Below are 27764 nucleotides of genomic sequence, written 5' to 3'. Positions count from 1 at the left end.
AATATCCTATAAGGCCTTCTTTAATCTCAAATTAAATTCATTCAAGCGACGCGTAATTTGCATCATTGAAAGGAAATTCACGACCTTAGAAGAAGAATTTCTAAGAAGTTTTACCACCTTGAAAAGAAAGCCCGCTAACATCATAGAACATGGTCAATATTCTCTAAAGTAGCTTTTTGGAGTGGAACCGCAAAACATTACTTCTCTTTCTCTCAGACACTGCCTTATAAAGATAAAATTCCCAGCCTTTTTCTTTTCAAGATTTCCACCAATTAATGCATTGTTACTGTCTAAGTGCTTTCTGAAGTTTAATGACAGTAATATTTCTAAATTAATTTTAAATGATAAATTTAAGTGTTTCTCAATGACTATAGCATGTTTCTTAGAGAAATTAATCAGAACGATAATATTTCTAGGAAAATTGAACATACAGGTACTGTAGCTGACTCAACAACTGCAGCTTTAGCTAAGTTCTGGCATTGTGCTTTCTGAACTTTTTTTGAACTTGCTCTTCAGTTGCCACAGTAGACATTGTAAAGTTCATTTGTTTCATTTCCTCTCAGATTTCTTTCTAGGTCAGGTATAATTCTTGGGGACGGAGTTCAACTTTCCTTTCAACTATGTAATAATATCAGCAGTTTACCAAAGAGGCTCTGATTTAATAGGATTACATGACTATAATCAACTTTAAACAAAACACACAACTTAATTATTTATGGAAGCAAAACACCAATAAGTAAGTAGGCATCATGGTTGAGTGTTGCAATAAAAATAATAGAATATACTGGCTCACATTGATCCTAATTCATTTTTGAATAACTTTCAATTCTTATTTTATCATCTTTTGATCCACTTTGTAAAATTGTTCAGAAATCAAATTCTTTATAATGACTGGATCTGGAAGGTTTATTGGACAGATTATAGCTCCCAAGATGGAAGGGTTCTTGTGGTGCAATGGTAGTGGCTTTCCCTTTGGGCGAGGAGGCCTAGGTTCAAGTCTCACCTACTTCAGGTGAGTTTAACAATATCTCCAAACATGTTAGTTAGAAACAATCTAGCTCCTAAGGTGAGGGGTTCTTGGCTATAGTGGTAATATCCCTGCCTCTGGGCCAGCAGGCCAGTTTCAGAGAGATATAAAACATCCCCGAACAGGTTTATTCAAAAAAACGCTAAGATGTTTCATAATCTTTCTTTTCTCTTCCCTTGATGCAGGTGGACTGTATATTTCAATGCTTTCTATTATTATTTATGATATATAAATATTTAGTATCTAGTTTTTTTTTTAAATGACCCTTTTCAATAATTTTCAGACATAGTAAAGAGAAAAGGTCTGATGGGCCTCAAGGGTTGATGTGAAATTTATTACCTTACCTGCAAAATCAAGCCCTTTGTCAACATGTTTAACTCTGTAATGTGCTCTCAAGATGACAGGGTCCTGGTAGGCATCAGTCACACTACAAAAGGGACAGTGCATGTGGCTACCTTTAGAGTTAGAAGAACATTTTTCATCTTGGCAGAAAACTGGATTGTAGTTATGCTCTGTTCCTTTAACTCTCACTGATGGATGAGTCTGCACACAAAATCAAGGTAGAAAATATAATTAGATAAATGTAACCCAGATGCCATCTCTAAAGAACTAATTGCGTATTAACATCATCTTTCATGTTCTAGTACCATGTTCATTCAACTCATCATGAAACTAAATTTGTAAGCTATATGGAGTTGGAGGAGTGAAAGCATTGAGAAAACTGTTAGCCTTACACATCTGCAGCAGGATATGCAGGAAAGTGCTTGACCACGGGGAGAGTAATTAAGGACATCTGTTCTTAGTATCAATGGATTGGTGTAAATAAGGTGGTATGGGTGGCAGTTTTTCCTTTTGACCAAACGGGCTGGCAGCTATGCATATTTACATTGGATGATGGATAACTGAATTCTGGTTTACATTAAAGACTCTGAACAAAACTCATACTCAATAGGAAAATAAATTGTAATTTAATAAGCTGAATGGAATATGCATGAAATAGAACAATCCTGATTTTGTGTGAGTGTGAGTGTGTGTGAGAGAGAGAGAGAGAAAGAGAAAAAGAGAAAGAGAGAGAAAGAGAAAGAGAGTGAGTGAGAGAAAACAGAAGCTGGTGGAAAGGTTAACTTTGTGGTCTGATTTGCGTGTAACCTTGCTTGTCATAGATTGAATGTTTGTGTGTTGTTCCCTGGAGCTCGAGAACAGGGAATGTTATGAATTCAATTTGCATTCTGGGAATCTTAGATAATATTAAAAGAAAAAGCCATTTTGTTGGACAACGATACCGGACATGTTAGCTGAGTGAGGTTACCTCATGACCTTTTCCACATAGTTTAGACTGGTCCCTTGTTATGATGTACTGTTAAAAAGGGAAGGTTAGCTAGCCAAAGAAATTGGCTATTTGGCCTGGTTTGATCAGGGTTCCCACTTTGATGTGCATGTAGCTTAATTAATCAAGTGTACTCAGACCTGTCAATGAGTTTCTCTTCCTCTGCAAACTTTTGCCATTTTATTGCTGCTTATCTGATTAAGGACATGTGGTGTTTTTGTAATTTTAATACCAATTTCTGTATAAAGACAGCTTATTTGCAGCAACAAGGGGAGTAGCCTGAGAGAGCTCTTTTGGGGTAAGAGCTGGCGATGCTACTCTGCTAACGGTTTTAAAACCTTAGATAACTCAAGCCTGGCTTGTAGGTATGTTACAGTGTATCATTAATGCCATTGGTAAATCAAGGTAATAACTTAAACTAAACTGCCTGTAAGAGTTTCATATTCCAGACTACCACAGAATATGATCTCTGGGATGAGCCAAGAGAGGCTTACAGGTTGAGTCCATCAGGGATTCACATAGCCATCTTGAATAGGTACTTTAACAGCGTCACATGTAGTTATTTTCTAATCAACCCGTTCAAAGATGTTATTAGATACTTCTTGAAGAGGTGAGACTTGAACCAAGGTCTCCTGGCACAGAAGGACATTACCACCGTTCTGCAATGGCCCTCATCTTAGGAACTAGTTATTTTAATCTGGCTGTTCAGACTCATATCTGTGACCTGAACCCAGGCCTCTTGGCTCAGAAGTAGGGACACTACCACTATGCCAAAAGAGCTAAGTTCAAATTTCACCTTCTGTAAAGGTGGGACTTGAGCCCACATCCCTAGCACATGTAGCCAGGTTTCTGGCTACTAGTCCAGAGACATTATCACTGTGCCATTGTCGACCCAAAGACATTACATATACACAAAGTGTATAATAATGGGACTGCAACACATCGGTTCATGGTAATTATCCCCTAAATAACATGGCTACCGATGTCATTGCTCAGTTATAGGGAGAGAAGATTGGTTGGCAGACACTGTGACATCACAAATACCCAGTACTAGAGATATTTCAGAAGGGTTAACGTGAGAGACAAGTAAGGGCATTTGCTTCTTCCATAGATCAACCTCATCATAAATAAATAGACAATGATATATAAAGACAATAATGCACTTTTTCATTCTTTCTATTATATTGCATCTTCTTCACAACTTACAGAAAAGAATGACACAGAAGAAATATAGCCAGAGGAGTTTAAATGGAAACAACATCTTCAACTTCTTTGCAGAATAGGGATTAATCAATTAAAGAACTGGTCAGATTCACCACAGCTTATTTAAAAGTAATTAGCAGAAGAGACAGCTGCTTCTCCTAATTATATTGACAACAATGACCTGCCTCAAGGGCAGTTGCATCCATTTAGTACTTATGGAATTTCTATATTCCTCAGTATGGGACACAGTATCATACCCCAATATGATCAATGCCTTTAAACGTGAAGGGTCGTGGAGAAAACTGCAAGACAAAATTAGCTTAATTGTAATTGCGGTGTTCATTACAAAAGATAAAATACAGATTAATTTGCAATTAAAATGCACCTTTAAAAATGAGAACAAGAAGCTTGGTCAAACACAGAGGCTTTCAGCAAGGAGAAATTAAGAAACATTTAGAAAAGAAAGTACAGATGTTTTTAAAACCTTGCCAATTCTCTCAGACTAAAATCTACACTAAAAGGGCAATTGCAATTGAACAAATGTAAACAATAGCTATTTCAAAATATTCCATCAACTAATACAAAAATCATACAGAATTGTTTTATTTAAAAGTAACCTGTTACCATTTTGTTACAGCTACTGTAATGCAAATTGGAGTGCCAAATTTGCTATTTTGACACCTTCTTATAAATCATTCGCATTGTACCTGTATAACAAGTTTTTTTTAGAATCATAGAATCCCTATGGTGTAGAAACAGACACTTCAGAAGGTCTTGTTGGACAGAAGAGCATCCCACCCAAACTCGTTCCCCTATTACTCCAGATTTACCCCTGACTAATGCACCTAACCTAAACATTGCTAAACACTATGGGCAATTTAGCATGGACAATTCACTTAACTTGCATATCTTTGCATTGTGGGAGGAAACCCACGCAGACACGGGGCGAATGTTCAAACTCCACACAGACAGTAGCCAGACGCTGGAATTAAACCCGGATCCCAGGTGCTAACCACTGTGCCACCGTGCCGCTCCAATATAGAATCCCTACAGTATGGAAAGATGCCATTCGGCCCATCAAGTCTGCATTGACCTTCTGAAGAGCATCCCACCCAATCCAGCCCTCAATCCTAACCCATAACCCACATTTTTGCCATGACGAACCCACTCAGCCTATATATCCATGGACATGATGGGCAATTTAGCATGACCAATCCACTTAACCTTCACATCTTTGTGACCATGGAAGGAAACTGGTGCATCCAGAGGAAATCCACATAGACACAGGGAGAGTATGCAAACTCCACACAGGAAGTCAGTCAAGGCTGGAATTGAACACGGGTCCCTGCTGATATGAGGCAGCAGTATTAACCACTGTGCCAGCATGATGCCCATATTGTTGAAAAGAACAATGGAATAGAAACAAAACATATATTTCGTCATAACAAATAGAAATTGAATACAATATGGTCCATATTTTTACCGTATTGCCTCACTTTACAGATTGTATACCAATATACCATTGTGTAGCCAGCACATGGAATTGTCTTTCAAGACCTTTGTTTACATTATATTTTATTTAAATTTATATCCAATGAAGAAAAAAAGCAAAAGCTGTCAAAAGTTATTTTAACATTTACTTAGGCTTGGCAAGTTTGTCAGTTTTCATACATGAAAATATCTCGAAGCTTGACTGCTATCAGGTCTTATTAAAATTAAGACAGCATGCTATCATATATGATGTCTGCTCTGGACAGTAAATTCTTCACAGGCAATCATACAAAGATAAAAATAAAAGGCTGATATTCCTTGATAAATCTCCTTGTTTGGTGAATTGTTAAGACTAACGTTAATAATGTGGAGGGGGGTGGCAAAGGAAGGGCATACATTTGCATGACAAGTGATAAAGGAGAATACTCCAATAGTGATTCAAACACTCAGATATCAAAGGCTGCTAATTTTATAGCAAATAAAACAAATTACTGATGCTTTCATTTTTGAGTTCAAATGGACACACAATAGAGCAAATAATTTATTTCTCTCAAACCACTGTCTGACATTTATCCATAACAACTTACCAGAATTTCAGCAAAAGTTAAAATTCAATTTTGTCTTTTTTGAATTCAGCTCAAATGTATTTTTTCACATGATTTTAGCGAGAAGCTGGTGCGTACCATTCATAAGGTAACTTAACGCTGATTATTCTGGTCTCTTTCAAAGCCTTGTTCCTAATCTACCTTTACTGTAACGTCTACAATCTTTTATAATTAACACTCCATGTTAATCTCCTTCAAGTTTGCTTCTGGGAAATTCTTTTTCCACAATGATTAGGCAAAAAAAAAGCTATCCACCAACCATAACCTATTTGTTTTAAATGTGTTTAACAGTAAATTATTGTATTGACAGCCTATGACAAAAGAAAATCACTCTCCATGCCACAAGCTTTAGATAAATTCAAATTAAATAGGTGGATATGTAGTGTAGCAAACTAACCTGCTACAGTACATTAGTTTCCTCGTTCATATCAACCTTGTGAGTAGATTAATAGGAAATAATTCGGACCCAACTTCACTGATCTATCCAGAGAATACTTGTACCATCTAACTGCTTCTTCAGAGATATTTGGCTTCATCATCATACACGATCACTGTGGAAAGTACGTGCCCTAAATTCAAAATAGAAAAGGCATTCAATTCAGCATTAGGTTATTATTTTTATGAGGAATAATGTGCAAGTTTGGTGAAGAGCCTGGACAATGAAACTAAGTCTAAATGCTCATTCAGAATGCTGATATAGGCATGGTGGGCCAAAAGACCACATCTTGCACCAGAACAATTCCGTAACTTGATTTTCTACAACGTGATCCTATCTCGCTTGATGCAACGCTTCAAATTCACCTTTTCTGGAATTTTGAAAAAAGTAGTCCATTCTGATATTTTGTGATAGTTCTGTCCTTGTGCAATCCCACGTTATAAGAAAACTGTGCAATAGCTGCACCATTCCAATTAATGTCGTTATCACGTTACAGCCAATACAGGTAAGGAAAGTTTGCATTTTACAAATAACAGTCTAAATTCTTCAATCGCATTAAAATCAATTCTAGTTGAAGAAACATGCATTATAGCAGAACCAACTGTACCAGAATAATACATGCTTTCGCATAATGTTCTTCAATTCAGCTAAAGTCTGTAGCAGGAAGTTCAGCATTTCATCTTTTGCATGCCCTTTGCTCCCCATGACATTGCAATATCAGTATTCTGGACTCTTATCCAACATCTTTTGTGGGTTATTTTTGGACTAAAATAACATCCACTTATTAGGTGTGCAGGAAAGCATAGAAGGCACACAGCAGTGTTTAGGGACCAGCGGGCACTGCAGGGATTTTGGTGCATTGCTAACCACAGTCATTTTTCCTTTGGAAACTTTTGTTGACCCTTTGATTTTTGGTCAGAATGATCCATGGATGTCTAAATATTTTTTGTTTATATAAAAAAAAGTAGAAGACACACAGGTGGAGAGCATGTCAGCCACTGCGAGATAAGGATGCCAATGCGGTAACATCTGTAATCCTCTTTCAACCATCCCCCTCCAACTGCAGTGGCAGCAGAGTTAGCAGACAACAATTAAATGGATATTTGGTCATGGTCTGTGACAGGCTTGTCAATATAGCAGAAGGACAGTTTATAATGCTGCATTAGGATTTCCTTGTCAACTGAAACAGTACCAGCTCTGTGAACATGAAATTTAGGAAATTTGCATTTGAGAATCACACATAGCAAATGTAGCTTAATGCTACAGGATATGAAAATGAAGAAATGTTTTCAGCTTCAGGTGCTACAAAGCAATAGGCTGCACTTCCGCATTGTTAATTTTCTGGTTGTGAGCTCCTCATATCAACCAACAAACTTCTGTTTGGCTGAAACATCCTTGACGACTCAAATTACTTTACCTTCCCATCCCAAAAAGTAAAGAGAATGCTCAGTGAAATGCGGAAAGAAACCAAAACAGAAAATGAAAATAAGACTACACTCTAAAATTTAAGAAGGCGACTACAGTCTTCAATCATTTGGAGCAAATTACTGCAGATGCTGGAATCTGCACTGAAATAACAAATGTTGGAAATCACAGCGGTCAGGCAGCATCCACGGACACAGAGTAAGTTATTTCTGGATCAGTGGTGCTGGAAGAGCACAGCAATTCAGGCAGCATCCGACGAGCAGCAAAATCGACATTTCGGGCAAAAGCCCTTCATCAGGAATAAAGGCAGAGAGCCTGAAGCGTGGAGAGATAAGCTAGAGGAGGGTGGGGGTGGGGAGAAAGTAGCATAGAGTACAATAGGTGAGTGGGGGAGGAGATGAAGATGATAGGTCAGGGAAGAGAAGGTTAAGTGGATAGGTGGAAAAGGAGACCGTTCCCTCTGTGACTACCTGGTCAGGTCCACGCCCCCCTACGACCCACCCTCCCATCCTGGCACTTTCCCCGGCCACCGCAGGAACTGTAAAACCTGTGCCCACACCTCCTCCCTCACCTCTATCCAAGGCCCTAAAGGAGCCTTCCACATCCATCAAAGTTTTACCTGCTCATCAACTAATATCATTTATTGTATCCGTTGCTCCTGATGTGGTCTCCTCTACATTGGGGAGACTGGGCGCCTCCTAGCAGAGCGCTTTAGGGAACATCTCCGGGACACCCGCACTAATCAACCACACCGCCCCGTGGCCCACCATTTCAACTCCCCCTCCCACTCTGCCGAGGACATGGAGGTCCTGGGCCTCCTTCACTGCCGCTCCCTCACCACCAGACGCCTCGGAACACTTCAACCCCAGGGCATCAATGTGGACTTCAACAGCTTCCTCATTTCGGTAAACATAATGACTGCAGATGCTGGAAACCAGATTCTGGATCAGTGGTGCTGGAAGAGCACAGCAATTCAGGCAGCATCCGAGGACAGGCAAAATCGACGTTTCGGGCAAAAGCCCTTCATCAGGAATAAAATGAAGGGCTTTTGCCCGAAACATCGATTTTGCCTGTCCTCGGATGCTGCCTGAATTGCTGTGCTCTTCCAGCACCAGCTTCCTCATTTCCCCTTCCCCCACCTCTTCCTAGTTTCAAACTTCCAGCGCCGCACTGTCCCCTTGACTTGTCCGGACTTGTCCGACCTGCCTAGCTCCTTTTCCACCTATCCACTTCACCCTCTCCTCCCTGACCTATCACCTTCATCTCCTCCCCCACTCACCTATTGTACTCTATGCTACTTTCTCCCCACCCTCACCCTCCTCTAGCTTATCTCTCCACGCTTCAGGCTCTCTGCCTTTATTCCTGATGAAGGGCTTTTGCCCGAAACGTCGATTTTGCTGCTCGTCGGATGCTGCCTGAATTGCTGTGCTCTTCCAGCACCACTGATCGAGAATCTGGTTTCCAGCATCTGCAGTCATTATTTTTAACCACAGAGCAAGTTAATGTTGAGTCTAGATGAAGAGTTACCTAGATTCGAAATGTTAGCTTGCTTTCTCTCCATGGAATCTGCCTGACCTGCTGTGATCTCCAGCATTTGTTGTTTTCAGTCATAGAGTTTTGGAGTCATAGAGATGTACAACACGTAAACAGACTGTTTGGTCCAACTCATCCATGCCGACCAGATATCCTGACCTAATCTAGTCCCATTTGCCAGCACTTGGGCCATATCCCACTGAACCCTTCCTATTCATATACCCACCCAGATGCCTTTTAATTGCTGTAATTGTACCAGCCTCCACCACTTCCTCTGGCAGCTCTTTCCAGACACGCACCACCCTCTGTGTGAAAAAGTTGCCCCTTAGGTCCCTTTCATATCTTTCCCCTCTCACTCTGAACCTATGTCGTCTACTTCTGGACTCCCCTACCCCAGGGAAAAGACCTTGTTTGTTTATCCTATCCATGTCCCTCATGGTTTTATAAACATCTTATAAGGTCACCCCTCAGTCTCTGCACTCCAGGGAAAACTGCCCCAGCCTATGCACCCTCTCCCTATAGCTCAAATCCTCTAACCCTGGCAACATCCTTGTAAATCTTTTCTGAACTCTCAAGTTTCATAACACCCTTCCGACTGGAAGCTCCAATCTTTAGTTTGACTTTTATTTATTCATACAACTCGCTGGATTCAAACCCTGGAACGCCTTTCACAACAATACAGTAGGCACACCTAAATCCTGTGGTTTGCAGCATTTCAATAAGTCAGCGATATACAACTTCTAGACAGTGGTTAAGGATGGACAAAAAACACTGGACTAGCCAGTGCCAACCACATCCTGTTTTACATAATTAATCAGTTACAACGTTATTTGGATTACATAAGTTCATAACTTTAAGAAGACAGGTCAAGTACTTTACACATTTGCTGAAATGTCCAAAGATGTTTTTTCTGTATTAAAAAAGGGCAAACAAATGTGAGCATTCATTAGTTAAGCTGGTCATTGCATTCTGCCCAAGATTTTTAATACATGGTATAAAATTGACAAGCCATAGAATAGTTCTTTTTACAGCATCATTCTACTGAGAAATTGTTCCTCTTTGACACTGCTGTCAATTCCAGTGCCCAAAGTAATACATCCAAAGCATTAAGATATGATTCTGAGACCAATAAAACATTTTTTTAAAGACTACTTCCTCAATAATGAGTGCTTGAGGTGTCTTTTTAAGTTGGAACTTGTTTTCTTTTCCAAACAATGGTCAGAAAAGCTTTCCTTTGTTTGGTTTTTTTCTGCCACTGATTTATTTCTGACTCTTCAACTGCTGCAAAAAAAAAGCTAACAGAATCAGAGTACTGGCTGCACCAAGGTTTAATTAAGGACAGTCAGTTTAGTTATCCGTTATGTTGCAAGCTTTAACAACTGAATTTTGCTTTAGGAACTTAATCAGCTGGATGATCTTTCTGAATATAAACTGAGTTAGGAAGAATTTTAATTTACTGGCACCAATGGTGTCCTGCAACAGTTTACAGCCAAATTGTAATTCAATCACTGTTAGTAGGCAAATGCTACTGCCCAATTAGCACATTACAAAATCCCACAAACTGCAATCCGATGAATGGCCAGATCAATCTGCTTTAAGTGCAATTGTTCTAAGAATAAACATAGCCCAGTATTGAGGGCCACTCCTTTGTCTATTGCAAATAATGTCACAGGATCCTTTACCTGTCAAGGAAAGTGGGACCTTGGTTTAATAATTAATCTGAAAATCAGTACTGTACTGAAATGTGAGCATAGATAGATTGTGTGCTCAAGTTCTACAGTCTGCGTCTTTAACTCATACTTTTACATCTGATTAAGAAGGTTATCACTAGCCAGCACTGAATAAAATTCTCGTACTTCCTATACTTTGTTCATTTTATGCTTGATACCTTATATGTTGAGGACAGTACACAATTGTATCTAATCAGGTAATTTACAGGATTTAACATTAAGTTACTGGAAATGCTTGATATTAAAAATAAATCAATAAAATTCAATTTTTGGCCCTTTGAGAACTAATATCCCTCATGACTTAACAAAATTTAAAAAACATTTTATCTGACACTTCATTTGAGGGGCATCAATACAACACTTTTCCAACTGCCCTTTACTCCAATCTCCATCAGGAAAAAAAAAGAAACAAATGCATTGTCATTTAGGAGAGCATATGCTGTAAACGTTTAAATATCAAAGTTAATGATCAAATAAAACAAACAAAACTATCACATAACTATAGCATATTCTTCAAGAGTTTGCATTGAAAATAATGCACTGTGATTAAGTTGCAAAATCTATGACCACAGCAAACATTTTCTGCATCAGTAAGGGTGCAAACGATCAGTAACATAGTCCCATGATAGTTACAGCGTGTTCTGCCAGAAATGCAAAAGATGCAGGTAATGCACAAAATGCAATAATCATGTGAGAGTTTATATTTCCTTTGATCATTCTAGGGATGGACAGAATCAACATCCAATACTTATCCACATTACGAGCTTTGACTTTGAATGTAAAAATTGTTACTTTTGTACTGTATGAATTACATAGATAACAATTTTGCACCGAAAGTTAATGACAAGTCAGTTATAAAATGCCATCAATATCCTGAGCGCTTTACAGGAGTTTCAACAATGAAAATGTGTCAACAAGCCATGTAAAGAGATATTAAGACCAGTGACCAAGGGTTTTGTCAAAAAGGTGGGTTTTAGAGAACATCTTAAAATAGGTGGGAGTAGGAGAGGTTAAGAAAGTGAATTCCAGGGTTTATTGGCATCATACCTTCAGCTAACTTTCCCAATCAGAAAGCAACGAAATTTGCAAGAGCCAGAGTTGGAAGAGTATAAATGTTACGTTGGGTTATAGGCTGGAGGAGATCATAGAGAAAGGGATGGAAGGAGTAGAGAACAAAGACGAGAATGTTAAAATCAAGTCAATTCTGAGCAAATTTAGGTCAGAGAGAGAGTACATGATTAAGGACGAACAAGATTTAATGCTAATTAAGATATGAGCAGCAGGGTATTGAATGAGGGTACAGATGGTGTCAAGTGGACTACCAGGCAAACAAACATTGGGCTCAAGAGGCATTGAGTTTAATATAGCAAAAAGCATGGATGAGAGTTTCAGCAGACTAGCCTTTTTTCCTTCATTCTAAAGAGTGTGGGCATCATGAGTGCACCAGTTGTCGTTCATCGCTAATTGCCCTTCAGAATATACACTGCCATAGATGATGTCAAGCTTTGAGTGATGTTGGAACTGCACTCATCCAAACAAGTGCAGAGCATTTATTCATATACTTATGTTGAGCTTTGTAAACTATGGACAGATTTGGGGGAAAAGAGGAGGTGATTTACAAGCCACAGAACTGCCAGCCTCTTACATGGTCTTGTTGCCAAAGTATTTGGATTGTCGGCCATTTATCAATCCAAGTCTGGATTTATTTTCGTCTTGTTGAATTTAGACATGCATTACTTCAGTTTCTGAGGAGTTGGAAATGTGACCAAGCTGAGACAGGAATGGGCGATGTTACAAAGGTGAAAGTACGTGGCACTAGTAGCAAAAAGAATTTATCATTTGTAACTTAATTCAGGTTAATTAAGACAGAGAGGCTGTGAACAGTCTCAGGCAGTATCTAAAGAGTAAAATGAGGTTGGGATAGGTCGTTTCTACAAACCCTGGCACCAAAGACAATGACTTTGCCTTTCCCATATCTATTTAGAGAAAATATAGTTCATCCTACACGGAATATCAGAAATTCAGTATGAGACACCCATAGAGACATTAAAATCCAGAGAAATGAAGGTGATACTGAGATTGTGCCAGCCATCATCAAGATATATGCAGAATCTGTTTGATAATAATAATGGGATAGGTAATAAATGCTGGCTAGCCAACAAATCAATTTAAAAAAATGTTTATTAATTTAGGAACCAAGGTGGGCTAAGCTACCCTGTTAATACATTGTATTGCATTGTATTTTGGAAGGAATGTATCTCTGAAAGCTAAGTGCATTAGAAAATATCAGCGAGAGTCAGCTACTCAAACATGAATGTTATCGGCTGCCTTATTCAAATACAATTATACAAACCATAGACAACTAAGTTATCATTTGTAGTTTTCTCATTCGTAGTTCCTCAATCTTTACAAAGTACAAACAGAACAATACAGCTCAAAAAATTAACTTATTGCAAGTTCATTCTAACATTCATTTTAAAAATTCATACTTATCATACAAAATATTCCAATTAATGCCTTATTGCACAGCACAGCTCTCTGCTTCAGGTGAAATCTGCCAGTTATAATATAGAGCACTCAGTTGGTTTGTCCACTTTTCATAAAACTACATTTATAAATTGCACTTAAAAGAAAATATCCCAAGCACAACAACCAGAATGTGAAATATTTGGAAGGAGGGAGGTGAAGGGCTGGTGAGGAAAGGAAACAAGATGTGCTTTTAGGATGACAGGAAGGATTATATGAAGTCAAAAGTAAGATACTTACATCTTAAGCTAAACAGTTTATATTTCTGTTCAAAAATTAAAGCTCAGCAGGGTTACTGGACCCAAAACATTAACTCTGATTTCTCTTAACAGACTTGCTTAGATTTTCCAGCAGTTTCTGTTTTTGTACAGAAACATAAACTGTTTAGCTTAAGATGTAAGTATCTTACTTTAAAAAAACCCAAAAGAACTGCAGATGCTGGAAATGAAAAAAATTGCCAGAAAAGCTCAGCAGGATCACTGGAACCAAAACATTGACTCTGATTTCTCATCACAGACTTCGAGGTTTTCCAGTAATTTTTGTTTTCCATTTCCAGTATCTGCAATTCTTTTGTTTTTTTTTTTAATACTTCTGTAAAATATTTAAACATCCAAAATTAAAATTACCCACGCTGTTCTGCAACTGCCCAGCTCCAGAACTAACATCAGATGTTTTGCACATGATGCAGGCTAGACTGGAGTTGTTTTCCACAGAACAACGAAGGTTGAGACGGGCGCTGTTATATGTGTACAAGATTATGAGAGGCATTGATACGGTGGATAGAAAGCATTTTTTTCCATTTGTAAAAGGGCTACGAACCAGGAAGCAGCAATTGAAGTTAAGAGGTAGAAAGCAGAGAGGAGAGTGGAGGAGAATTATTTTCACTCAGAGCCTGTAACTCCCTGCCAGAAACTGTCACAACATCTAGTCCAATTTATATATTCACTTGCACTGCAGCAGCCTCCAGAATTATGGAACAAGAGCTGGAAAACAGGATTAGTGTAGTTGGATCTTTGTTGACCACACAGATACTAGAAGCCTCTCCTATGCTCTAAATATCTATTAGCCAATGAATAAACAGAAGGGCATCACCCTCTCCTGACGAGACAGTGGTGTTACCTAGTTATGTCTGCTGCATTGTGAAGTCAATAAAACTTTGAACATAAAAGATATTACTTCGCAATAAAAAATAAAAATTGCATTACTAAAATACACCCTTTATATTTCAAGTACCAAAACAGAAGTAATGTCTAAAACACATATCGGCATATCAATTGACAATGATCATGCCAAAACAGTGTCTAATCTTAGCCCTAATCACTAACTCCTAACCCCAACTATTAATACGAACAACAATTAGTCAAAACCATGACAATGTTAAGAGTGCAGTACACAACCAGATTTTTTGGGAATCGCTATCACACCATTATCACTATTGCAGACCAACTGTATTATCAATAATCACTTTGTTGTGGCAAAGTAAAACAAAACTATTTCATGCCAATATAAATGCTTACATATTTAAAATCAGATGAGGTTAACTATCAAGGTAAGGTCCCCAATTAATACTTTAAGCATTTGGATTCTACATACATTGTATTCCAGAACACTCAATTTATTTTTGCTACTGTGGATTAAAAGAATAATGACGATAGGGGAGTCATTAACGTTAACTGAGAAACTTTTTCATAGTAATTACATTCAAATTTTCTTCAAGTTTCTTCTTATGCAACATAACACACAGAAAGTGTTGAAAACTGTATTTATCGCAAAACAATTCTATAGTCAGAGGCAATAATTTAGCAAAATGGGTAAAGAACTGTTTCTTGGTTTCTAAACTCCAAAATTCCTACATTAAGAGCTTAATTTTATAAATTTGATTATGCATTTTTCTCATATCTTCCAACAACATTTTTGAAATTATCTGGGAAAAAAAATCAAAAACTACAATCCAGCTTCAAAAAAATTCTTGAAAGCTTTAATAAAATTGGAAGATACTGTTCACACATAATTCTTAACTTGGTAAAATAATGGAGTAGTGCAATCATCTTCAAATGGGCTATGATGACATCTAACAGTTTTATCTCAGAATGAAAGTTTACATGACACCAAATTATAGCTAATATATGGTTAGGTAGCAGAACTGGTGCTCATAATGAGGTAAGAATACTGAAAGGCTTGGGAATTTGCACTGGAGTGTAAACAGAAACATCCGAACTCCCCTATTTTAAAAACTCCAGAAAACAGTTTGCAATATACACAACTAGTAAAACTCTATTCCATAAGCATGGCTCATTTTTGATCTGTTTTCTTAAGGAAGACAAAACAGAAAACACTTTTCTCTTGGTCTTTTTGTGATGAAAGTGTATAGAAATGAAATGAATTATGCTCTTTTAGGTCTAATTGGTCTTATTGCGAGGAACTTGCCTTGCACCTTACTTAATGGAATTCTTATTGCCATATTCAACATTAAACCAAAATTAACCTTTGCATTAGAGCGGCCAAGAAGATCAAAAGTAATTTCTACACCCGTTTGGCCAATTACTTAACACAAAAAGAACATACAAACACATCAGTGCTCTTTGAACTGACAAACTTGAGTACTCCGAGATAAACACTAGATGCGCAACGGGTGATCACTTTGTTTACAAGACAGCTAAAATTAAATCACCTACATTTATAATAATTCTGTTAAAGTAACAAACCCACTGGAGCTGGAGGGGATAACCGCCATTTTAGGAAAACCCCAGTAGAAGCAGCGGCCTGCTTCACTGTCAGCCTGCAGAAGGTACTGTACTCACTATGAAAGCTGTCATATCCCTCTTCAAATTCTAACCGGTCCCCCGCTCGACCATTTGGCGTTTTATTGGTTAATATGTCAGCATCACAACAACCGGTTTGAAAGGTTTTTTTGCTTTATGTGCTTCTCGTCATCAGTTTCAACAGCATGGCGAACGCTGTTAACGTCACTTCGGGGTGCTCATGAAGGATCCCGAGATCGTCGGCGGAAATAGCCGAATGCCACGTTCGGAGGAGCTCGGCTTCGGGTCCCCAGACTAAGGGCAACGGGAATTGCCGAATGCCGCGTTCAGCTCTCTCAGAGACCACACCAAGTTGCGCGTCCCCTGCGCCAGCTTCACGCCGCATCTGGGAGGCGACAATTTAGAAGAGAATCCACTTTTTTTGCGCAGCATCTGAGGTTTATCTTTTCAAGACCTCCATCCGCTCAAAAAACAAATACCACATGTTTCTAAATGGCTTTAACGTTTCGAAATTAATCAAAAATTTTCGGACATCTACTTTCAGACAATATGCAAAGATCTTGTAATGATCAATTGTACTGACGTTTTGCCGCATCAAAGTTTAAATCATCTGTTGTTTTGTGATACATGGGAGAGGAAATCAAGTAATTTCAGTACATGATATTTTGCATATTCTTTTAATAGTTTCATTGAGTTACGTCTAATGAATAAAAGACTCACTTTGCACAGTAAATTCTTTTATTTGAACCTGCACTAAATTAGGTTTGCAATTTCATAATTTTAAAGGAAGTACGGAGACCAGGCATAATATCTAATCTAGCACTTGTCATCATCCGAGTTTAATTTAAAATTCCATTAACCTTAATATAAATGGAAGAGAATCTGATCGTTAAGTTTGATGACTAAAATTATTTTTGTGTATGAATTGTAGATAAGAACGTGATTAGATTTTTAAAAGAAACAAAATATTCTATCTGAACATTTGGAATAGATTGCCAGCGAGAGTAAACAATAGAGATCTTTAAACAGGGTTAGTTATGAAAGTAGCTTTGTAGAACTATATTAATATTTCAATGTAAACATAAAATGTAAAGCAATTAGAAGATGGAAGTAAAATCGAGGAAGTTTTTTTTGGCCATAACCCTTTCGTTTTTGTCGTTATGTTCATATGTTGATTGCAATAACTTGCAATAACTCATTCCCGATTAAGGGTTCTTGCTCCTGCTCCTCGGATGCTGCCTGACCTGCTGTGCTTTTCCAGCACCACACTCTCGGCTTGCAATAACCGAGAAGGAGCCACAATCTCTGCTGAAATTAGTTGATATTATAGGGATTCTGCAATCACTGGTCCTGACATAGGTTTTGTCATCGAAAGAAAATCGTTGGTTTCCTACAGCTATTTTTTTGGAGGTGGCAACGGTTTGCTGAAGAGGGCTGAAACTTCAAGTTAAAAAAAAAACTGACATTGATCCATTAAATTCATTTTAAGCATCTGAATATTTTGTCAGGCATCAACGAATTTATATATTTAATCAGTCTGGACGGATTTTATTAAGCAGGAATGGTTTGTAAAAGAAACAATTTTATTTCTAGATGAATCAATGTATGAAAAACTATCAGAAATCCAAACATATGGAAAATTTGGAACAGAGTTAATCGTGATACTTAGTCAAACCACTGACTAACTCATGGGCTTTGCTTATATCTCGATTATGTTTTGAACTTAAACGGGTTTACCAAAAGACACTGGAGTGGAGTGAAACATTTATTGGATCTAATCAAGATATGGATGCTTTTTGTCGGGACTGTTTACTTCATTATTGTCATTTAAAACACTTGCACAGGCACATTGCACACAGTTGATTTAAGGAATATTAACGGGAACATCTATGATATATTTAAAACGTTCTGCAAACACTTCAGAACACAGAGACAACTTTAGCCAATTCTGCTTTCAGTAATAGCATAGCTGACCTTATTTTATACATGCATCTTTGCACCATATCAAGAACCCTTAGATAATATAACTCAGTCAATCTTCGATTTAAAGTCAGCTGTTGTTTGCAAAACATAGGGGCATGTTCAATCTCCCTTTGCGTGAAAAAATGTTTCCAAATTTCACTTTTGAAATGCCTGGATCTATTTTTTAAGCTTGGCTGCCCTGCATTTAGATAACTAAACCGGCAGAAATGGTTTCCAACTACCCATCAGTTTCCATTATTATCTTGAAAATTTCAACCAAATCTTCCCCTGATCTTTTAACTTCTGGGAATAACCCAAATTTCTATAATCTCTTCACAGCTAACATTTAGGATTAAAGTATCTGGTAAATCTATATTGCATTTCCTACAAGATCAATTAAGGCGGAGCACCGAAACTGTTAACAGCATTCTAAAAGAAGTCTAACTAGATTAATGCAAAGCTGCAGCCTAACCTCAGCCTAATTATCTTCTAGTTCTCTAAATATAAGGCCTGGCATTGCACTAACTTTTCTGATGATTTCTGTATCTCTCTATGACATTTTAATGCTTAATATCCGAGAACATCAAATCTCTTTGGATCTCCATTGCTTCTAATTTATTGTCTGGATGCACCGTATGCCAATGTTTTACATTATAAACCACAACATTTGTTACAATTTTGAAAGAGACCATTAACTTTTAAAGAGACATTTGAATTTCCAACTGAAAGACTAGCACATTAGGATTTCATGTTTTAAAACTTTAACTGCAGCAAATCATTAAAAAAAATCAATTGACTAGAGATTATTTCCTTGGGTAGACAATATACACTATAACCTATAGAATAAATAGTTCCTTTTTACTTAGCATAACTCCCACAAAGACAGAATTACATTTCTTAGTGCAATCGGTTCCCAATTGCTCTTAGTTTCCTATTTTACTTTTCCCAGCTGGGTAACATCTATGTTTCACGGTAACAGTTATTCTGTACATTTCTTTTCTAGTTCCAAGCTAAGCAAATCTTCTAGCCTTCTCTCATGGGTCTGGTCTTCAAACTGATTAGAAACTCCCACCTACATTCTGCAAGATGAACACCAGTCAGCAATTTCTCTGTTTAAACTGGAGGCCTGGCTGCTTCTACCTTTTGTCGACGAGTGTGGTGCTGGAAAAGCACAGCCAGTCAGGCAGCATCCGAGGAGCAGGAGAGTTTGAGCTTATGCTCGAAACGGCGATTCTCCTGGTCCTTGGATGCTGCCTGACCGGCTGTGGTTTTCCAGCACCACACTCTTCCACTCTGATCTCCAGGATCTTCCGCTCACTTTCTCCCTGCTTCTACCTTTTGCTCTCACCACTTCTGAAATGGCTACAGGCCACCCAAGATAAACTGCAACTGCTATATATCCATGATATCCTGTGTTTATAAGGAAACCAGATTTGAAAATAGTTTCTTCCATCCTTCTCCCCATGACAATGGGAAAAATGAGCTTTGTATCTAAGCAGAAATGCTAATCTGTTGTCTTTGATTCCAAGTTCCGTTCACCTATCCTACTAAAGCTACAGCCCTAAAATATTTTAATTTCATAAACCAAAGAAAATCCTGAAAATCAGAACCGTAACAGAAAGATACAGCACGCATGGGACTACATAATGAGGTAAGTTGCAGTGTTGTAGTGGCTCAAATTTGCCTCCTCCAGGCTTAGAACTTCTTATGTTCCAGATAACTATGTAGTTGGAGGCATAACCCATGATAACATAGCAGAAACTGCAAAGAGATAAAGGTCCGATGTGCAGAATGGCACAAATTAGATCCAGGAAAACCTGGTTAACATAGGTCTGGAACAATAGGTGTAATGTGTAGTAAGTCCCAACTGGAGAATGATTCAGCAATCCTTAAAATTGGTATGGATAAGAAGAAACACCAGTATCTCATTATTTGCATGTAAACCAGTTATGTTACCTGCATGAAAAAATGTCCCATGAGTGAATTTTTAAAAAGTAAATGATTTGGGTCAAAACAAAACACAGGAAACAAAAACAAGAGAAACACTGTGGGTTTTAGAAATCGGGGCAGAGAGTACAAAAACATTAAGGTGAAAATAACAGCGTGCACCATGAGGATGTTGTGTGTTAAGTTTTAGGTGTTTGGTCATAGAAAATATTTAAAAACCCTCGACAGTACTCAATATAGTTTTACTAGAATTGTATCAGAATTAAGAATATGAAGTTGTGACTTGAGTCAAAGAATCAGACTACTATTGTTGTGCAGGGAAAAATCAGATTTAATAGGAGTTTTGAAGCTGACATTATTATTTTTAATAGGATGAATAGGGAAAGACTAGGGAAAGACTATTTTGTTTCACGTGGCGTCACAATGAGGGCTATCTATACAAAATTATCGCTAAAAGCATACAGAAAGAGGCTTAAAGAAAAACAACAACAAATTGTTACAACATGGCCTTACCATGCAGAGACAAGGAGGCAGAAATCACCACATCTCACAGTGAAAGTAGATAATAATTTGAAAGTGAGGAACGTAAGGGACCATGGTGAGAAAGCAAGGCAGTAAAATTACTTCTTATATTGACCTAGCAAAGAGACGACAGATTCACAATGAGACAAATTGCATCCTTTTTGTCTGTAATGTGTTTTATGCTACACTGTAACATAATACATTATCTCTGTTACCAGGCTGGAACTGTGTCTGGCATGGCCTTTTTTGGGGTCAATTAAAAAACATGGTTTTTCAGTTTTTTTTGCAAATCACTTTTGAAAGCCGTTGTATACTATATTGATTTGCAAAAAAATGAGTAAGTATTACTACAGGGTACATTACCCCTTGAGTGGAAAAGATGGGATAGTGGGAATGGAACAGATACCTGCAGTGGTATTTAATGATTAGATATAGACCAATATGTCATACCTATAGCAAATCGTCTGTTAAACTGGCTAATAAACTGATAGATGAAACATAACACTTTTTCCTAGTCTTTGCCCCTTTAAGCCAGCGTCCCTTACCCCTCTTTGAAGCACCTTGAGATGCTCTATTGTTTGCATTTAAACATACCATCATATATTCTGTTATGCATAATTAAAAACAACGCGTCGCAGTTGTAAGAGAAAGCTTCTATTGCTTTTCAGTAGATTGGAGAATCTTCCACTGTGCTAATGATGGGAAGGATTTTCATGTTAAATAAATTTATAAATAATGTTCACTGCTCACTATACAATGATCAAAATGAATTGCACTCCTAGGTAAGACTGCCATTGATGGAGTTCATGTATTGTTAAGAGCTCGGTCCAAAGATTGGATCACTTCTTGACGGTTGGCAGCACCGTTTGGTTTAGTGACATGACTAACTTGCACAATTATGATGGCTTCTCTGACAGTGACCAGATTCATCCCGCTTTTGATATGATTGTAATTTAAAACAAAAATGCAATTTCCGTTTTATTTTAATTCTACAAGTCTTGATATATTTAATGATCAAGCTTCAGACAGCCTGCTAGATCTCTCACTTTGCAAAAGAAAGCCACGCCTTCGTACACGACGACAATGCGGAAGGCGCTGTCTCGGAAGTACGGTGCTGAAAATTCACTCGGTTTTGCAAGAAACCCAAAACTTTCGTGCGCGAGTTTGCGATACGCTTTTTGTTTGCCTGTGTCGCAGAAATTTTTTTTAATAAAAACTACAGGATACTAATGTCCCCCATGGCATGTGACATAATATTGATGAGAGAGCTGAAATCTTTCAAACGAGTGGCATAAACTTTTACAAGCGCTAATACATGCATGCACATTGTGGTACATTATACAACTATTTTACAATGGCTTCAATTCATCAGAGTTGGTGTGGTAGTACATTTAAAAGTTGAATAATTAATGGCGATGCGGAATATATTGAAACATCAGAACAAAACGTGCATTAACAGCGAACGAATCTTTTATTTTGGTCACCAGCAATATCACTAAACCTGACCCAGACTGACGGTCACGTTTTCACATGATTATCAGAAAATAATGAAATTCCCAGATCTGCAGTTGCATGCAATTGGGATGGGGTGGGGGAGAATTTTAATCGGAATTTGTGTAGCTACCTTTGTCTGTCGGTAGAAGTGAGTGTAACCTGGTCTGGTTAAGGTAGTTACATGTCGATACAAAGGAGATGGGGTGTGGAGGTTACTGGAGAGGCATCTTCAGCAGATTGGCGAGTTGAGACGTCGCTGGAATACGGTTCCTGCCAACTTCGCACATTCTGCGGCGTATAAAAGGCGCAGCCTCCTCCCTCCGTGTGCCACTGCAGTGCGAGCCCTTCCCGCGGTGCGATGAGTTACAGCCTGGACACCATGCTCAGCGCCAGCTCTTACCGCAGGGCGCTGGGGGGAGATGCGGCCCGTTTGGCCACCTCCCGCTCCCCGGCCTCGCTCTCCAGCAGCGGCTTCTACTCGCACAGCTGGTCCCGCAGCGTGGGCTCGGCGCCGTCCTCCAAACGGGCGGCGGCGGGCGGCTTCGGCTCGCAGGTGACCGTCTCCGGCGACAGCCTGGGCGAGACGGCGCTCCTGAACGGCGAGGCGCGGGCGCGCAACGAGAAGGAGCTGCTGCAGGCCCTGAACGACCGCTTCGCCACCTACATCGACAAGGTGAGGAGCCTGGAGCTGCAGAACAAGAACCTGGAGGCCGAGGCGGCGTCGCTGAGGCAGCAGCAGGCGGGCCGCTCCGCCATCGGGGAGCTGTACGAGCGGGAAATCCGGGACCTCCGCACCCTGGTGGCGCAGGTCAGCCACGACAAGGCGCAGCTGCAGCTCGAGCAGGAGCACCTGGAGGAGGACATCCAGCACATCCGGCAGCGGCACGAGGACGAGAGCCGCCTGCGCGAGGAGATCGACGCCAGCGTCCGCGCGCTGGCCAAGCACACCGAGGACGCCGGCCTGCTGAAGCTCGAGCTGTCCAAGCGGCTGCAGTTCCTCAGCGACGAGGCGTCCGCCATGCGCGCCGGCCACCAGGACGAGGTGCGCGAGCTGCTGAGTCAGATCCAGGGCTCGCCGGTCACCCTGGAGGTCAGGGACTCGCTCAAGTCGGACATCACCGCCGCCCTGCGCGAGATCCGCGCCCAGATGGAGGGCCAGGCCGTCCCCACCACCAGCCAGACCGAGGAGGTCTTCAGGGTCAAGCTGGAGAAGCTCAACCAGGCCGCCAAGGTCAACACGGACGCCATCCACGCGGCGCAGGACGAAATCCTGGAGTATCGCAGGCACCTGCAGTCCAAGAACACCGAGCTGGAGACCCTGAAAGGAACCAAAGACTCCCTGGAGAGGCAGATGTACGAGATGGAGGACAGGCACAATGCAGACCTCTCCACCTACCAGGTAGGCATTGCATCTTCAGTGACCCAAATCCTCCCGCCCACCACAAGCATTTCGGAAAAAAAGGAAGTTTTATTCATTTTATTTTCTTGCAATGAAATAAATCTATTTAAATTCGTTAAACTTTGTTTTTGTAAATATATTTATTAGCAATAAAATTCGTTAAACTTTACAACGCCTCACATGGAATTGCGTTTTTTCTTAAGGTCGTCAAACCTTTAGAATTGGTCTTGGGAAAGTACTTGGGTTGTGCTGTTTAGCATCAAAGTAAACTTTGACCTGGAGGTGCTGGCGTTGGACAAAGTTTTAAAAATCACACAACTCCTGATGAAGGAGCAGCGCTCCTAAAGCTAGTGCTTACAGATAAACCCGTTGGACTATAACCTGGTGTTGTGTGTGAATTTTTTAAACTTTTAATTAAACTTTCATATCTCACACGGAATCGCGTTTTTTTTTAAAAAACTTAAGTTCCCAAGTGTTCACGTTCATCCAGCCTCAGATTTCACAACATTTGAAAGGTTTCGATGCGCCTAACGATTCGTTTCTGTTAAACGTGTTTATCGTTCTAGGAAGCGGCCCAGCAACTGGAAAACGAATTGAGGAACATAAAGTGGGAAATGGCCGCGCAACTCAGGGAATACCAAGATTTGCTCAATGTTAAAATGGCTTTGGATATCGAAATTGCAGCCTACAGGTAAATCTGGTGTGTGGATATGTCCAGTGCAAATTGAAGTTACACGAGCGAGTTTGAGAGAAATTGGTCTAAATGTCAAAGGAACCGACAATAAGGCAATGGCTCACAATATATATATAAAATGTTTCTATGGATTTAGGTATAGGCCAGCTGATACAAAGATTCAAGATACTGAGGACAAATAAAGGAAGGGAGAAAGTGTGTGTCCGGGACAAGTCATCTCAACTCTGAGACTGAGGGGTGATGTTATAGAGGTTTACAAAATCATGAGAGGCATGGATAGGGTGACAGCTGAAGTCTCATTCTCCAGGTAGGGGAGTCCAAAACAAAGGCATCTGCATGGGAATGTGAATAGGAAGGGTTTGGAGGATACAGGTCAAATCCTGGCAAATGGGACTAGATTAATTAAGGATATCTGGTTGGCATGGACGAGTTGGACTGAAGGGTCTGTTTCCATGCTGTGCAGCTCTGACTCCTAAAATATATACACACTAGGCAATTGTGCCTTAAATAATGTAGTAATTATAACGTTAGTTTGGTGCAATAATAGATATGTAGAATGGACATTACATAATAGTCGCTAGTTTTCCAAATTTTGGAAACCTAATCGGGAAGCATCAGAAAAGAAAGGTAGACAAATAATAAATTGAATTTGAATGAAAAATGATATTGAATGAAAACAAAACTAGAAATAACTAAAAGGTGAGTTAGGAAGATGTGATGGATTAGTTTGAACCTGTTTTGTTTCAGACGCCCATCTACAGTGTATTCCTAGAATTTTCCAACATTTGCTTTGTGTTGAGTACTCCTTGTCTTTTAACTGTAATGAGCAAACAATGTTTTTGATGACAAAGGAACAGAACATTTAATTTGCAGGCAACTTTATTATTAATAATAATCATTGTTACTTTCTTTTGGAAAGGAAACTCCTGGAAGGTGAAGAGTCAAGGTTTATTGGGACACCTCCCTACCCTTACATAGATCATAAAGTTCCTACATTGCCAAACCATATTAAAACCAAGACTGTAGAAAAGCTCAAGCCAGAGGACAAAGGTAAAGATCTTGTAGGAGAACAAATGGATGAAAAGACTGAAGAAACAATCAAAGAAACAGAAAAGGCTGAAGAAGGAAAGGAAGATGAGGAGAAAGCTTCAAAGGATGATGAAAAGGCAGAATCTGAAGGAGCAGCAGAGGAAGAGGCTGAAAAAGCAGAGAAGAGTGACGAAGAAACAAAATCTGATGAAGAAGCTGTGAAAGAGAAAGACACAACGACTGAAGAAGTTGAAGAGGATAAAGCAAAATCAACTGTAATTGTCAAAGAGAAAGAAAAAATAGTAGAGGAAGAAGACGAAAAGGAGCAACCAAAGAAAAAGCAAGAAGCAGATTCTACCAAAGACCAAAAGGAACCAGCAGACAAAATTAAACCTGTTGAACCTACTCCAAAAGTTAAAGAAGATAAGGAGAAAGACAAAACAGAAGAGGAGGCAGAACCTAAAGAACCAAAAGTAGAAAAGGAAAAAGTGGCCAAGGAACCTTCTAAATTAGATGACGTTGAAAAAGAAAAAGAAGCAAAACCAAAACATAAGGATGAAGAAAAGAAAGATACAAAACCAGAGCCCAAACCTGAGGAAAAGAAAGAGGTGAAACCAGAGCCCAAACCTGAAGAAAAGAAAGAGGTGAAACCAGAGCCCAAAGCTGAGGAAAAGAAAGAGGTGAAACCAAAACCCAAAGCTGAGGAAGAGAAAGAGACAAAACCAGAGCCCAAAGCTGAGGAAAAGAAAGAGGTGAAACCAGAGCCCAAAGCTGAGGAAAAGAAAGAGACAAAACCAGAGCCCAAAGCTGAGGAAAAGAAAGAGACAAAACCAGAGCCCAAAGCTGAGGAAAAGAAAGAGGTGAAACCAGAGCCCAAAGCTGAGGAAAAGAAAGAGACAAAACCAGAGCCCAAAGCTGAGGAAAAGAAAGAGTTGAAGCCAGAGCCCAAAGCTGAGGAAAAGAAAGAGACAAAACCAGAGCCCAAAGCTGAGGAAAAGAAAGAGACAAAACCAGAGCCCAAAGCTGAGGAAAAGAAAGAGGTGAAACCAGAGCCCAAAGCTGAGGAAAAGAAAGAGGTGAAACCAGTGCCTAAAGCTGAGGAAAAGAAAGAGACGAAACCAGAGCCCAAAGCTGAGGAAAAGAAAGAGACAAAACCAGAGCCCAAAGCTGAGGAAAAGAAAGAGACAAAACCAGAGCCCAAAGCTGTGGAAAAGAAAGAGACAAAACCAGAGCCCAAAACTGAGGAAAAGAAAGAGGTGAAACCAGTGCATAAAGCTGAGGAAAAGAAAGAGACAAAACCAGAGCCCAAAGCTGAGGAAAAGAAAGAGACAAAACCAGAGCCCAAAGCTGAGGAAAAGAAAGAGGTGAAACCAGAGCCCAAAGCTGAGGAAAAGAAAGAGATGAAACCAGTGCCTAAAGCTGTGGAAAAGAAAGAAACAAAACCAGAGCCTAAAGATGAAGTTAAAGAAAAGAAAGGCACTTCTGTACCAGAGTCTATGCCTCAAGTGAAGATCGAAAAAACAGAACCATCAAAAGAAGAATCAAAGAAAAGTACAAAAGTAGAACCTCCTACACCAGATCCCACAACAAAAGTAAAGGAAGCTGAGAAAACAGAAGCTAAAGACGAAGTAACCGATCAAAGAAAAGAGAGTAAAAAAGAAACAAAGGATGAAGTAACAGAAACAGTAAAAAAAACAGAAGTGAAGAAATCTGCCCCAGAATCAACTAACATTCAAAAAGACAAAGAAGCAGTAAAAGAACAAATTAGTAAGGAATCTGTAAAGGCAAAAGTATCTGAAGTTAAGGAAGAAACACAAGTTAAAGACGACAAAGAGGGAAAGTCAGAAAAGTCTTCCAGGACTAAAGAAGAGACAAAATCAACAGACAAAACTAAAAAAGCAGAGGAATAAAAGGCAGAACGATTGTATTGTGGAGACAAAAGAATCACCAAAGAAATGCTAGCTCAAGGAAAGAAGTGAATAATATGAAAAAGTGGTTATGATAATATTGTACCTTGTTATGATACAAGGGTCAGGTAAGCAATAGGTATTCACAAAAGAGGCAGTCAAATGCATTATGGTAACTTATAGAGCAGAATGTGATGTATGCTGAATGCTAAGCACTTGCACTTGAAGAGTGTGAATCATTATCCTGCCTCAGTAATAAGTGCATTTAACATGACTGATCATATGAGGTATATCACCTAAAGATAAAGTTTATTTGCTGATTTATGTTAATCAATTAACACAACAGTCATGAAGATAAAACACATCCTCCATCTAAAATGTGCACCAAACAACTGTCAATTATCACAATGTGCAATATATAAATAAAGAGCTTAACAGATACAATGTGCCTCTGAAGTATGTATGACTACCAATGCATATTGACATAATTAAAAATATGTATAATGATAACACAATAAACAATTGCATTTTTTTTAAATAAACAGCAATTTTGTTCTAGGAACATATTTTCTTAAGATCGAGCATGTACAGTATTTGTGTTTTTGTCAGGAACAATTCTTTTTCTTTGTAACAAGTATTGGGCAAAGCATCACAATTCGATTAGAATCATCATATGTGAAAGTGATGTACCCCATTAAAAGGAGGGAGAAGGGAAAGTAATGTGCTGACAGTACATACAAAATAT

The 27764-nt window shown here is 39.1% G+C and overlaps 2 protein-coding genes across 5 annotated transcripts in view; one reads left to right on the top strand and one right to left on the bottom strand.

Annotated features, from left to right (window-relative positions):
* Positions 1-16262, bottom strand: part of LOC122562628 (uncharacterized) — a 44856-nt gene extending 28594 nt beyond the window's left edge. For 2 of the 4 annotated variants that reach the window (XM_043715630.2, XM_087999992.1), the window contains exons 1-2: positions 16105-16262; positions 1372-1570 (exon numbers count right to left, since the gene is read on the bottom strand). In XM_043715630.2, the coding sequence (XP_043571565.1) occupies positions 1372-1570; positions 16105-16119 (214 nt within the window). In that variant the 5' untranslated portion in view covers positions 16120-16262. Of the gene's footprint in view, positions 1-1371; positions 1571-15978; positions 16081-16104 lie in introns of those variants that run through there. The other 2 variants (XM_043715632.2, XM_043715631.2) reach the window with 2 other exon arrangements.
* Positions 16263-22348: 6086 nt separating this feature from the next.
* On the top strand, positions 22349-27561 carry LOC122562627 (uncharacterized). Its single transcript, XM_043715629.2, has 3 exons — positions 22349-23389; positions 23956-24080; positions 25003-27561. The coding sequence occupies exons 1-3, from the start codon at positions 22349-22351 to the stop codon at positions 27020-27022; spliced, it is 3186 nt and encodes a 1061-aa protein (XP_043571564.2). The 3' UTR covers positions 27023-27561.
* Positions 27562-27764: the final 203 nt, after the last annotated feature.

The sequence above is a fragment of the Chiloscyllium plagiosum genome, unplaced genomic scaffold (genome assembly GCF_037043375.1).
Source record: "Chiloscyllium plagiosum isolate Xiang-an unplaced genomic scaffold, Cpla_swu_hap1 HiC_scaffold_24, whole genome shotgun sequence".
NCBI lineage: Eukaryota > Metazoa > Chordata > Chondrichthyes > Orectolobiformes > Hemiscylliidae > Chiloscyllium > Chiloscyllium plagiosum.
The sequence above is the reverse complement of the archived record's forward strand: the minus strand, read 5'-3'. Positions and strand labels throughout refer to the sequence as shown.